The 14910-nt window shown below is 33.8% G+C and overlaps 2 protein-coding genes across 2 annotated transcripts; one reads left to right on the forward strand and one right to left on the reverse strand.

Moving 5' to 3' along the window:
• The first annotated feature begins 3823 nt into the window (after positions 1 to 3823).
• LOC133831421 (probable galactinol--sucrose galactosyltransferase 2) lies at positions 3824 to 9810 on the forward strand. Its single transcript, XM_062261700.1, has 14 exons — positions 3824 to 4044; positions 5467 to 5673; positions 5794 to 6038; positions 6352 to 6442; positions 6596 to 6644; positions 6750 to 6841; positions 6938 to 7045; positions 7211 to 7333; positions 7544 to 8096; positions 8194 to 8261; positions 8347 to 8481; positions 8567 to 8784; positions 8943 to 9031; positions 9124 to 9810. Exons 2-14 carry the CDS (start codon positions 5483 to 5485, stop codon positions 9481 to 9483), a joined length of 2322 nt encoding a protein of 773 aa, XP_062117684.1. The 5' UTR covers positions 3824 to 4044; positions 5467 to 5482; the 3' UTR covers positions 9484 to 9810.
• A 113-nt stretch (positions 9811 to 9923) lies between these two features.
• Positions 9924 to 12002, reverse strand: LOC133831422 (pentatricopeptide repeat-containing protein At4g21065-like). The gene is made up of 2 exons (XM_062261701.1): positions 10949 to 12002; positions 9924 to 10767 (listed from the first exon to the last, which is right to left on the reverse strand). The coding sequence occupies exons 1-2, from the start codon at positions 11813 to 11815 to the stop codon at positions 9940 to 9942; spliced, it is 1695 nt and encodes a 564-aa protein (XP_062117685.1). The 5' UTR covers positions 11816 to 12002; the 3' UTR covers positions 9924 to 9939.
• Positions 12003 to 14910: the final 2908 nt, after the last annotated feature.

Below are 14910 nucleotides of genomic sequence, written 5' to 3' on the forward strand. Positions count from 1 at the left end.
AATTTTATTCTTAACCAATCTAAACTAATATATATCTATAAAAATCAGAAATAAGATTTCAATACAGAACGACAAAAATCGCATACTTTACTCTTTTACCATCTCACATATTAATTGAGGCTTCATTTTCAGGTGACAATGAACATAAAATGAGAAAGAAATGATGCTTTTTTTTATGACCAGATATAGATGAAAGACAATGATCATGCAAGTCCAAAAATGGAAATAAACAAATCTAATGGCACACTGGCTTATAAAGATCGTTTTGAACATAAAATCTCGTGAAACGTTATGAGCTATTAGCTCTCAAATATTCAAAACACAACCATAGCAAATATTCCCGAAACAAAAATGTCATTTGAAAAATAATTAGATCTGTTTTTAGGTGCCATCAAACCAACTAAATAAGCATGAAGCAAGAACTGTCATTGGTATTTTAAAATCATTTTAAAAAAATATCTTGAAAACTTCCTCCTTCCCTCTAAAATCAACCAGTTCTCATAATGATGTGAACTCCAATGTCGGTATCCACAATATCGCTAATCTCCCCAACCTTAAGAGCAAAGGTCGCCTCTTCGAAAGGCTTCTGCATTTGACCACGGCTAAATGGACCTGCATGGATAACTTACACTTGATTAGAACTGGTTTTTTTTTTTATATTATTTTTATATAACTAATTTTATATTAAATTTTTCTTTGGTTGTTTTGTGAATTTTTTTTTTTTTTTTTTTTTTTTGTGATATCAATTGTGTTTATTATTTTTTTATTTATTATAAACATTTTTTGCTTATTTTTATATTGTATGTTTCTTTTTTCAAATCTTGGGTATGGTAACGAGTTACTTGATTGATTTTTGACAATTATGTAAAAAAAAAAAAAAAAATCCTAGAGCTAGGTTAAATAACATGTATCAGAAAGAGTAACTAGTTACCCTGAAAGGAGTAACCAGTTACCATAAGAGGGGTGACAAGTTACTCTTATTAAATATGAAAAGAAACATCAAATCTGAATGAAAAAAGAGGAAGAAATAACTATGAATTTAGTAACATAGGTAACCAGTTACCATAAAGAACCCATAAATATATACACACATCATAACGTGAAGGTAACCAGTTACCCACAGAAATATACACACAAAGAACGTGAATGTAACCAGTTACCCCAGAAATATACACACAAATAACGGGAAGGTAATCAGTTTCCATAAATTTGAAGATAGAAAAAAAAATCAGATCCACCCCCTTTCCCTTCTCTCCCATCTTCTTCATATAATTTTTTTTCTAGATTTGAATGTTCTCATCAGGGTAACTGGTTATCTATTCACGTTTGCATATTTTTATTAGTTTTCTTTCCAAATTTTTGTGTTCCTATAAGAGTTACGGTAAAAAGAAAATGTTGAAAAAATTGATTTGAATTTATTTACATATAGTGGAAAAAACTATAAAAAAAATTACAATAATAAAATATAATAAATAAAAAAATAGTAAAATAATTATGTAATGTTAAAATATGTGTGAAAAAAGGGAAAAAAGAAAATGAAATGAGAAAATAATAAGTACAAAAAAAGAAAAAGAAAAAAACTTATGAAAGAAAACTAAAAAATATATGAAAAAATAAAACAAAACAAAAGAAATGATGAAGAAAAAAAATAGATTAATGAATAAAAATGCAAAGAAGAAGAAGAAAACTAATGGGAAAATGGAAAGAAAAAATTGAAAAAATAAATCTTGTAAAGAAGAAAAAATACAAAAATAATAAATTTGATAAATACAAAAACATGCCAATAAAATGATAATAATTAATAATAAAAGGAAGAAAGTGTAAGAGAAGGGACAAGTAGGGATGTAAATGGGGCGGGTCGGCCCCGCCCCGCCCCGGATCCGACCCGACCCGACCCGACCCGCTAAGCTTATGCCCTGACCCGCCCCGCCCCGTTAAGGCAATTGATGCGGGTCGGGTCAGACCCGCCCCGGATGTGATGGAGCGGGTCAGACCCGACCCGGTAAGATTTTTTTTTTATTTTCTTTTTCTTTAATAAAATAAAGACTAATTTTTTAAAATATGTTACAATATAAAAATAAATGGCAAAAAAATCTCTCATACTAGACATAAATGAGCTACCTAAATTTTTTTATAAATGGTCTTGCATACTAAAATAAAAAAAAAATTAATATACTTCAAAGCAAAACATTAATTTTCTTCTCTATCCCTCTTAAATATACTGTCTTATTTATATATATATACATATATATATTTGGATCATTGATCACCCTAAATAGTGGTAGTAATTAGTTTTTTTTTTAAATTATTACAAAAAAAAAAAAAAAAAAAACAACAACAACAACCGGGTCGGGTCGTGATCCGACCCGCTTCAATTACTAGCGGGTCGGATCGGATCTCGACCCGCCCCGTTATTGCCCCGGATATATTCGGATCAGGGGCGCCCCGTCGGGTCGGGGCTTCGACCCGCCCTGATCCGCCGGGTTTTTTTGCCATCCCTAGGGACAAGTTTCACCATTTCTTTATTCTTTGTGAATGTTAATTATACAAGAATATGAAACAGAAGAAACATTCATTAATAATATATTTAATGAGTTTGGGTTCTTCTAACATAAACATTCTCACTCTCCTCATAACTCAGTCAATACATTCATTTGTTTTTAAATATGAGGTTATTTTTACAAAATGAATTGTGTCTCGTCATTACACATATTAATTATATAATATATTTAAAATCCACGTATAATATTTATTATTATATTAAACATATAATATATAATCTCTTGTTGTCACTCTCAAATTAAAAAATTAGAACAAATATAAACTTAAACAAAAATAAATAAATTATTTAATTAAAATATGATATTTATTTAAAATTTACATGACATTAATATAAATTTAATAAAAATAATTAATAAATTCTATAAATAAAACTAAGCAGACGTGCATACTGCACGTTGTTTGTATCTAGTATATTATTAAATGATATGGAATCTCACTCCGAATTAGAGCTCGAATTTCAATTTAAAAAAACGGGAGAAGAAAATAATAAATACAAAATTGAAAAAAAATAGAAGAAAAAAAAAGGAGAAAAAAGGGAAAAAAATAAAGAAAACTGAAAAATATAAAAAAAAAACAATATATTACAAATGAAATAAAAAATTTGATAAATTAATAAAGAAGAAAAAGAAGAATGGAAAAATAGAAAGAAAATAATACTGAAAAAAATTAGTAGAAAAAAAAAAGAAAAAAGAAAAAATAAGTAAGGAAAAAAGAAAAAAAAAATTGAAAAAAAAAAATCACCTTCAAAATCAAATAAAATATAACTATGATAAAAAAAATGTTACATTTTTATATTTTAGTTAGCTACTAATTATATTTTTCTTATTTTATTTTTATTTTTCATATAAATTAAAAAAATATATAATTCTCTTATTTATACACATTAATAATAGGATAAAAACCATATTCTCTAAAAATCCTCTACATAAATCGATTCCACAAATCTTTTTACTAATCGAGCTAACGATGGAATATCAAAAGCTACAATTAAACACAAGACTTTTCTATTCTTATGACAATATATCAAAAGCTACAATTAAACACAAGACTTTTTAACTTAATGAGACTCATTTTAAATCAATATAATAGGTTAAATTTTTTTAACATATAAAAATAATACATAAAGGAATCTCTATTTTAAATATCTATAAACAGATCCCGAGGGTAAATCCACTTGGCGAAATCTGGAAGGATCAAGTACGGAGAAGTTGCTCGAAGTTTAACGCGAAACAGGGTATAAATACGAGCTCCAAAATTGTTTGCTCCTCACACCTTGTATTTTGAGTAACGAGAGTCAGTCCGTGATCTTCCACTTTTCTCTTACGTCTCGCTGAAGGAGACTATTCCTTCTTCGAGTTTGCCTTCCTTTTCTTCTCCTTCTTCTTCTTCTTCATCAGTTTTTGAGCTCTGTTTCTTCTTAATTATTTTTTCTTTGAATTCGACCAACATCGCCCGCTGAAAATTCTATTTATAGATACTCAGGTACTGGTAGATTATTTTTGTTATCATTAATATTGTTTTGATGGAGGTTTTGGTGAATATGAAGAAGTTATTTTAGGTTTCTTTCTTGCTAGCTCTGTTATTTTTTTTTTCTGTTCGATTCGAGTTCCGATACTTCTTGAGGATCGTTGTGGATGTTTGCGAATTTTTGAGGTTGAGTTTCTCAAGGGCGTGAGAAATTATGACTTGTTCTTTGTGAGTTTCTGATATAGAAGCTGGTTTATCTGTATTGGAGGAGGACAAAAAATCCTTAATAATAGTACATCTGCTTAATTTGTAAAGAAGATCTCTGAGTTCTGTTCTGGGTCTGCTAAAATGGCGATTTAATTAGAGCAATTAAAGTTAATTTTCCCCTAAATAACTCTAAATCGAGTCTCATTTCCCGTTTTATTTAACTTACCAAATAACCTTCTCTTGATCTAGAGAAATTAAAGTCGGTGTGAAGTGTCTTCTTTAAAACACTTTGTTCTTTGGTCTTAATCATGAAGATTGAGCTTGTTGGAGCTTTATGAATCTTTTCCTCTTACCTTTTTCTTTATTTTTTCTGGTATCTTCGTGAGGTTCATCTGAAGACCACTCTCTATATTTGAATAACTCGATAGTGGTTTCCTAGCTTCACCTTAAAATAATGTTACAAACAGTTCTGGGCTCATATTTTTTCGTAGTGTGGTCCAGGTCCAGGTCCACCATATTCCCTTCCTATCAATTTCTCGACTTTTTAATCCTTCCCCTAAATATTTCGTTTCCATAATATATTTTTTTTAGCCTTTTCTTTTATTAAGGGAAAATTTTGGCTTGGAATTGAAATGAACAAACTACATCATTCATAGATAAAAAGAATAAAATAAATAAATAACGATAATGCCTCTAATAAAAAAAGAAAAAGAAAATAGCTTTATATAATAATAACAAGCCTTTACTTTTAGCCAAAGTAATTATATATATATATGCCGAGATAACACGGAAAAAAGACACGTCGCTAATGTCTGAATTGGAAACTTAATAGATATTTTCTTTCTCTTAGCTTACGGAACTCCCAATAGGTTTGACTTCTTGTCCAATAGGTTTGACTTCTTGTTCAGAAAATGGAGAAGTAAAAAAATTAGATCTAGGTAAAAATGCTAAAAGTTACATCAGCATAACCATCACACTGGGAAAAAAGTATATCAGTAACTTTAATGGTTTGTTTTTTCTGGAGAGTGAATTTAATGGTTGTTCGAATAAAGAGTTTCCTTGCATGATTAATCTTATAATATACATCTTTAAATTGGGTACGTGGCAGCTAATGCGCTTATGTTTGGTCCATGCAATTTCGGTCTGGAAAGATATTTGTCAAGTCAAACATATATATATATATATATATGTATCATCGGGTATTAATTTTGAGTTTGGGAACATTCTCAGGTGCTCAATCTCAAACATGACGGTCACACCAAACATCAACATTAACGATGGGAACCTGGTGGTTCAAGGCAAGACCATATTGACTGGTGTTCCAGACAACATTGTGCTTACACCAGGATCTAGTGGGGGCCTTGTTACTGGAACCTTTATTGGTGCCACCGCCTCCGATAACAAGTCACTTCATGTCTTTCCCATGGGCGTTTTAGAGTAAGTACTTGGTAATAATATAACATGACTATTATAACTTCAAGTATAGATGGAAACTCAGTAATCATTGTGTTGAAAACATTTGTTTTTGTTTTTGTTTTTGCTATGTTAATGTGACAGGGATCTTCGGTTCATGTGTTGTTTCCGATTCAAATTATGGTGGATGACTCAAAGAATGGGTACATGTGGGAAGGACATTCCTTTCGAGACCCAATTCATGCTTGTGGAAAGCAAAGATACCGAAGGGGGTGAGAAAGATGATGGACCAACCATCTACACAGTCTTCCTGCCTCTGCTCGAAGGCCAGTTCCGTGCTGCTCTGCAAGGCAACGAGAAGAATGAGATCGAGATATGCCTCGAGAGTGGTGAGTGATCATGGCCATCATTATTGGTCTACTCTATGCTATATGCACTGCACTCTGCCCATATATAGTTCCACTCTTAGGGCTGTCTTCCTTTGTTAGTCAGTCTCATCTCACTGCCCAATATTGAAGGACACCATCCAATCTTAAACATGTGTAACACAATCCAGGCGGGAGATTGCACTCGCAATGAATTCTCTTTCAAATGGATCACATTAATGGAGTTTGTAGCATTTGGAGAAGATAAAAAACATTGGAACGTTCGAGTTCAAAAGAACCGATACAAACTTTTTTGTGTGTTGATTTGGTTTTGCAGGAGACAAATCTGTTGAGACCAACCAAGGCCTTCACCTTGTCTACATGCATGCTGGGACCAATCCATTTGAAGTCATTAACCAAGCTGTTAAGTAAGTGTTTGCTTTATGCCTTGATACTTCTGCTTCGAGTTTTGCATTTAATTAGATGATCTGTTAGTTGCACATGAGCAATTTTTTACTCTTTTGAAGTAGAATAATTTATGGTATTAATGACGATTCCTTGATTGCTATTCCATTAAACAGGGCTGTGGAGAAACACATGCAAACTTTTCTTCATCGTGAAAAGAAGAAGGTGAGAGCATTAAAGCTTTTCTGTTTCATAATAACTTGCTCCTGTCAAGTACTATTATTCATGGTTACTTGGTGCCTTACAAGACCTTTTCTTTTGATTTTGTAGTTGCCTTCATTCCTTGATTGGTTTGGCTGGTGTACATGGGATGCCTTCTACACTGATGTTACTGCTGAGGGTGTTGAAGAAGGCCTCAAAAGGTAATTGCCTTGTGACAATTTATAATGAGTAGTATTTATTTCTAAATTGAAAGTATAGAATCATTAGAAACTTACTTTAATCTGAAATAATTGCAGTTTATCAGAGGGAGGGACACCTCCACGATTTCTTATCATAGATGATGGTTGGCAACAGATTGAAAGTAAACCCAAAGATGAGAATGTTGTTGTCCAAGAAGGAGCACAGTAAGAATCTTTCCTCTTTTCTCTCATGTACCTGTTGCCAAGACACTTCAAAAAGCTTGCATAATGAGAGATTACTTGATTATTATTCTGTCATGCAAATTTGCTTCAAGTTTCGATATTTCACCTTTCTAGTCAAGTACCAATTGTAATTCTATTGCTTTGCAGGTTCGCAAGCAGACTGACAGGTATAAAAGAGAATGAGAAGTTCCAAAAGAACGGCCAGAACAATGAACAGGTTCCAGGCCTGAAACATGTCGTGGATGAAGCTAAGCAACGTCACAATGTGAAGTAAGTGCTTCTAGCTGACTAAAAACTTCCTCTTTGTATTCAATTTGCTTGTGCTGTTACTTTCTTGTAGTTGCTGCTTGTTCTTTTTCAAGTATTTGAGGTAATTTTTATCATATTGTATATATGTAAAAATGTTTCCCAACCAAAGAGGAACATAAATTAATCATCTTGCCATCAAATATTCTAATGATAAGCTACTATCCATTACAGATTCGTGTATGTTTGGCATGCTCTGGCTGGGTACTGGGGTGGTGTGAAGCCAGCAGCATCTGGTATGGAGCACTACGATACTGCTTTGGCATATCCAGTTTCGTCCCCTGGTGTTATGGGTAACCAACCGGACATAGTCATGGACAGCTTGTCTGTCCATGGCCTTGGCCTGGTACCTCCAAAAAAAGTTTTCAACTTCTACAACGAGCTCCATTCGTACTTGGCATCATGCGGAGTGGATGGAGTTAAAGTTGATGTTCAGAACATCATTGAGACTCTTGGTGATGGTCATGGTGGTAGAGTTTCTCTAACCCGCAGCTACCACCAGGCTCTTGAGGCTTCAATTGCTCGGAACTTTCCAGACAATGGATGCATCGCATGCATGTGTCACAACACTGATGGGATCTATAGTGCCAAGCAGACTGCTGTTGTGAGAGCTTCAGATGACTTTTATCCTCGGGATCCTGCTTCCCACACCATCCATATTTCCTCTGTGGCTTACAATACACTTTTCCTAGGGGAATTTATGCAACCTGACTGGGATATGTTCCATGTAAGTAGAAATGATACTTCTACTTTCACTGGAAAACTTGATAATATATACCATTATAAGTGAGAGATGGTATTGACATAATGTCTTTGCTTTGTAGAGTTTACACCCAGCAGCAGAGTATCACGGTGCAGCTCGCGCTGTTGGTGGATGTGCAATCTATGTCAGGTATTCAAATTTTCTAAATTGTTAGTCTCATCAGGCTGTACATGAAACGTCATTCTTATTTGTCTTTGCAATTTTTTTCTCCTAGTGATAAGCCAGGAAACCACAACTTTGAGCTCCTGAGAAAGCTTGTCCTCCCTGATGGATCTGTTCTCCGTGCCCAGTTACCTGGGAGACCAACCCGTGATTGTCTCTTTGCCGATCCAGCTAGAGATGGAACCAGGTTTGTTTTCTTTCCCATAAATTATTTACAACCATGTGATGACACATTACGTGTGCTAACCTAATGTGAGATCGTTTTTTTGCAGTTTGCTCAAAGTATGGAATGTGAACAAGTGCTCGGGAATCCTTGGTGTTTTCAACTGCCAAGGTGCTGGTTGGTGCAAGGAACTCAAGAAGACCCGAATCCACGACGCATCTCCTGGTACCCTCACTGGCTCTGTCCATGCTTCTGATGTTGATTCTATAGCTCAAGTTGCGGGTGCTGATTGGAATGGAGAAGCAATAGTTTACTCCTACAAATCAGGTATTGTAGTTTTAACGTTGTACAGTGTCAAGTATCGTCATGAAACTATAATACTAATCCAGCCTAATATAACTTCTTATGAAACACAAACCAGTTATATAGCATTCTTCTTGGTGATCTTTGAATTCTGACAATATGAAACCAACTTTGAATGTCAGGGGAGGTCATTCGATTACCTAAAGGAGCTTCAATTCCAGTGACACTCAAAGTTCTCGAATATGAACTTTTCCATTTCTGCCCTCTCAAGGTGAGTTTTAGGGAAGTCTCCTCCTCCCCTCCTTTCAAAACCCTCTCATTCAATTATGCACTGGTTAATGACATTGACTTTTTGTATTGTAGGAAATTGCATCCAACATCTCATTTGCTCCAATAGGCCTGCTCGAGATGTTTAACTCATCCGGTGCCATTGAGAAGTGCGATGTCCACAAAGCTTCCCAGAAACCAGAGCTCTTTGATGGTGAAATTTCATCGGAGCTGGCCACTTCTCTCAATGACAATCGATCTCCAACAGCCACAATCTCTCTCGAGGTCAGGGGATGTGGACGGTTCGGAGCTTATTCTTCCCAACGGCCACTGCGTTGTTCCCTGGACAACTCTGAGACTGGCTTTGACTATGACTCTGACAGTGGATTATTGACCCTTGCCATCCCAGTCCCACAGGAGGACATGTACAGATGGCACATAGAAATCCAAGTTTAAGTTAAAAATCTCTCTTATAACAAATAACAGCAGTATTTCACCATTTAGATTGTTAGGGCTTGGTCAGTTTCGTATTAAGAAAGATTTGTAATGGGGTTATGTCATTGTTGTAATATGAGAGGGGCCTTATTGGGAAACGACATGCTTTGATTAGCTTTTATTGTTGGTGTTGTTGAGTACTTGTATGCAATAAAAATGTCTCGTGTCTCTAGTAGTATGTGTATCTTACAACTCTCTGTCTCTCTCTACCGTTGTAGAGATATTCATATAGTATTAGCAAGCTATGTAGTCCATCAAGTGCTTTTGCAATAAAAGTTGCTTTGCCTAGAGAGTAATTGATCTTTTTAAATGTCTAAAAATCAGATCTTAATGGTCTCATACAAGATGATTAGATGAAGCTTTCATCCTCCAAGACAACAAAAATATGAGACGAAAAATTGCTTTAACTTTTCTTAATCACCAGTAATCCTTACAAGTACAAGATCCATCGACAAATTTATGGAATCTAACTCGATCTCTGACAATTATTTCTCGCTCAAAACTTTTGCTAATAATCTTCATCACTTCATGGCAATCGCCACAAATCCTATGATTGTTCACTATCCTAATTACAGCCGGTGCTTTTGTCTTCCACAATCCATAAGCAACTGCTAGCTTCTCACTGTGCTCGCCGTAAGTGTTCTCTTTCTCTTCATCAACCACTCTGTGTAGTATCTCTGTGACACTAGGTTTGTATCCAGTTTCACGGATCCTTACAGATATGTCTCCAAGAACTTCTTTTACTTCCTTGGCGTTCGGATGGGATGAGTCGCCAATTTTGAATTCGTGAACAATGCCACCTATCTCTATGGAACTGTAGGCAGGGATGGGTTTGATTCTTCTCTCTTTCATCTGCATTCTAACAAGGCGCATCTTCTCCCACTGCAAAACTGACGCGTACAAACTTGACAGGAGGATGTAGTTATCTGCATTTCGTGGTTCTAATTGGAGAAGACACTCAGCAATGAGTTCACCTTTTACTAGCAATTTATTCTTCTCACACCCAACAAGAAGGCTTCGCCAAATTACTGGATTTAGCGAGAGGGTCGTGTTTTTTACAAGAAAACAAGCTTCATTTACGAGGCCAGCTCGACATAGTAGATCAACCATACAACCATAATGCTCTGTGGATGGTTTGATTCCGGATTCAATCATGTGTGACCAAAATCTTCGACCCTCCGAAACCAACCCGCAGTGACCATATGCAGATAGAATGCTGGTGAAGGTTAAATGATCAGGCTTCACCTAAAACACAAAAAGTAGGATCGTGAAGATAAAGTCCTATCCAAATGACAATGCACAAAAGATTTAGCAATATGATACTGGTTTAGTGGCAGACTTGATGCTACATGATAAGTTTAACTAAGGTAAACTTTAATGCTTGAATATAAATATTTTTTGCTTATATAGTCTATTATTTCATTACCTTGGATGCCTCCATCATAGCAAAGTGCTTTAAAGCTTCTTCATGTAACCCGTGAATAGATAATCCCGCAATCATTGAACTCCAAGCTTTCGTATCTTTTACAGACAATTTGTTGAAAATTGCTTTTGCTTTTTCAATACAACCGCACCTTGCATACATATAAACAAGTGCAGTGCCAAGCTCCAGGTCAATATCAATCATTTGCTTCTCTATGTAAGCATGAGCCCACCTACCGATGTCCAAGGAACCAGCCCATGCACAAGCCATAACAACACTACCCATTGTTACCTGATCAGGCACAACACCCGCCATTTGCATTTTTCTGAACAGCCCAAAAGTCTCATCAACCAATCCAGCTCTCAAATACGCACTGATCATCGCACTCCAAGCAACCAAATCTTTCTCAGTAATTTCATCAAACACCAAATGAGCAAGCCAGACATCCTCAAATTTAGCATACATATTCAACAATGCCATTTGAACAAACGAACTTGAACCAAACCCAGATCGAAAAACACGCGAATGAACCTGCTGGCCTTCATCTGAGGCCAAAACAACCGAACAAGCCTTCAGAACAAAAGCCAGAGTAAAAGTATTTGGACCCGGGTACCCTTTCTGAGTCAATTTTTTGAAGAAAAGAATCGACTCCTTTGAAGGGTTTTCAATTTGAGAACAACCCCTTATCATGGAATTCCAACAAAATATGTTTGGATATGGAATTCGAGAGAAAACGCGTCGAGCGTAGGAGATGTCGCCGATAGGAGAGAGAGAGCAGAAAGCTGCTATTTTGGACAAAGCAAATGAGAGGGCGGAAATGGGAAGGAAGCGAGTGAGGACGTGGGCATGTATTTGGCGAAGAACTCGCATGTTCGGACATTTTTTAACCAGAAAAGCGATTCGTTCTTCTTCTTCTTCCAGCTCCTCCTGTACCGTTCGTCTTCCTACCTAAGCTTGAAGGACGCACTGTTTTTTTTTTTTTGAAAGAAAGAATGCGGTTTTTAGTTCGAAGGTTTTCTTTCTATATCGTTTGAAGGCTCTCGTGGCGGGTGTTTTTTATTTTTTTTAATAACTATAATAATAATAATAAAAAATTAAGAAAAAAATATAATTTCAGGAACGACATTAATTTATAAAAAAACGACATCATTTGAGAAAACGACATACTTTCAAAAAACGACATCATTCTTCAAAACGACAACTTGACAAGGAAATGACATATTTATGAGAAAACGATATCATTCAGAGAAAACGACAATTTAGGGTAAAAAAAATTAAAATTTACAGAATGAGAAAATCTTGGAAAAGGGAGACGTTGTACTCTCCAAAATCTACTAGGGTCTGTCGCATTTAGCTTCTAACATTAAAAAAATATTGTTGAGAATGTTTGGAAAAAAGTACTTTTAGAGTGTTATGGTAAAAAATAAAATGTTATTTATTAATTTAAAATGTATATTCGGAGAAGTTAGGTAACTTACCTTTTTTTTCAAAAGATATTTTTGATAAATTATTTTGTAAATGGATATTTGCAGCAAAAACATCTAATGTTTAGGATTTATAAATAACATAAACCCAACTTTTTTTAGTACATAAAGTACTCAAAGTCAATAAATTAGTAATTTCGTCTAATTTTGTTAGTGTAAGGTTCAAATTAAACCAATTTTTAAAAATTAATTTTAAAATAAAAAGTTAATTTAATATACATTTTTTAAATATTAAAATTATAGTAATATATATTTTTAATATCATATCTAAATTAAAACAAAAAAACAAAATCTAAATTCAAATAATTAATTTTAGAATCAGATCTAAATTAAAAAAATAAATAAAGCATACATTCCTTTAAATGAATTTTCATATATAGTAAGAGTGGCACGTGCAATGTAGGTGCTACCATAATAAAATTTTAATCAAAATAATACAATTCAATTACTAACATAACTTTTGTTGAAGTGATTTCCTACAATTGATTAAACGGGCATCAACAACTTGTCAAGAACAAATAGAGAGATAAGAGTTCAATTGGGAGCACCGGTGAGGTGTCAGTCAAATGGACTCCAACGCTCAAGTTAGTCGGATCGTAATAAAAGTTAATCGAAAGTAGTAAATAGAATAATAGTCAGGGTGATGGCGGTGGTGACAGCGGAACTTGCCAATCTGGTCAGGTCCAGTCAGGCTGACTAATTCGACTCGCTTGACTGGATCGTTTCGAGAAAATAGTGCTAGTCAAAGAGATTAATTAGAGCGTTCGTTATCTGATGCCTTGTTATTAGCCCTCGATGGTCTTCCTTATAGTCGTTTTCCCCACTGTTGTAGTTCCGCCTACCTGATCTCTCTGACTCGCTCTAAGTGGTTCCCTTCCAACTTTTCTAGGAAGGGTTGCTTGTTCCTTAACTATTTCAAAGTCTCTGGCTGACTGAAGGTATCCGAATTCGGGTCTGGGTATTGATTGATCAATTAGATGATTCATTCGGCATATGTGAGCCCGTTTATGTTGGGTTGGACCTTACGAGTTAGTCTGGTTGGCTTGTTGGGCCCGATTGGCTAGTCCGACTAGCTTCATGGAATTTTTTAACATGTAGAACTTGCTACAAAAATAAATACTAATATAACTTATATATGTATATTTATGTAATAAAAATAATAAAAGTAAAAACTTTTAATTCTTGTAATTTATTACTTATACATTAAATTTTTTTGTTATTACAATTATTTAAAATATAAATTCTTTCATTTGAGACATTTCAATCAATTTAAAGTTATCTAATACAACAAAAATAATATAACTTATTGATTTATTTTTATTCTTTTAAATCAATCTTTTCTAATTATTATTATTGGTAAATAAATAAAATATTCTATTATACAGATTGTTATATAAATAAAAATAGAAATAAGATAAAAATAAAATTGTAAGAGATAAAATAATTTTAAAATATCATTGATTATTTACAAATATTGTAACGTAGCTCATTTTAGTGTAATGATTTTTTTTCATACTTTTGTAAAAATTGAAAATGTAATTGCATTGCCCTACAAGTTGTAATTTTGATGTTATCTTTATTAATTTATTTTTACTTTTATTTATTTATTTATGATTCTCTAAGACTTAAGACTTAAATAATATCTAATACAGTATAAGATAGGGTGTTGACAAAATACCAAATTCAAATCAATTTGCACAATTCAATCTGCAATTGGATTGGATTGGAAAAACTAAAATTTGCACTTGTGCGCGGATTGGATGCACTTTTACTTATAAAAGTAACTGATTCAATCCAATCCACACTTATTTATATATACTAGGTAGAAATAACGTGCAGTGCACATTTATTTAGTTTTAAAATTGTAAACATTGTTTATAATTTTAATAAAAATTGGTTAACTGTTTTTTTTAATATATATAATTAGGGGTGTTAATTTGATCACATCCAATATTTTTAGGTCTATCCGATCCGATCAAATTATCCATTGGATGTTAGATTTTTACAACCGATCAAATCCAATTAACTTGTCTCAACTGATCCGTTCTGATTCAATTATCCATTGGATTAGATCGGTTTTATCTATTGGATGTGTCCACTTGCTTATGTATTTGATCAGATTAGATCCATCCAATATTTTTTAGCATTTATTATTAGCTTAATTTGTTCAAATAATTCATAATATAATAAATAGAAAGTCTAATTTGTTCAAAATGATACATCGCCATACAAATACAACATAAATTATAAGCATAATCCTAAATAAATAATTATATTTTAAAAATATATAAGTAATTGGATCGGTTCGATTTTATTGGATTTTTGCATATATCATCCAACAACTGATCCGATCCAATTTGGATCTTCAAAATCTGATCCGATCCGATCCGATCCGATCCAATCATAATTGGATATCCAATTTTTGGCGGCCGGTTGTAATTGGATTGGTCGGTTCTAATTAGATTGAATGATTTTTGCACA

Source organism: Humulus lupulus, chromosome 4 (genome assembly GCF_963169125.1).
Source record: "Humulus lupulus chromosome 4, drHumLupu1.1, whole genome shotgun sequence".
Taxonomy (NCBI): Eukaryota; Viridiplantae; Streptophyta; class Magnoliopsida; order Rosales; family Cannabaceae; genus Humulus; species Humulus lupulus.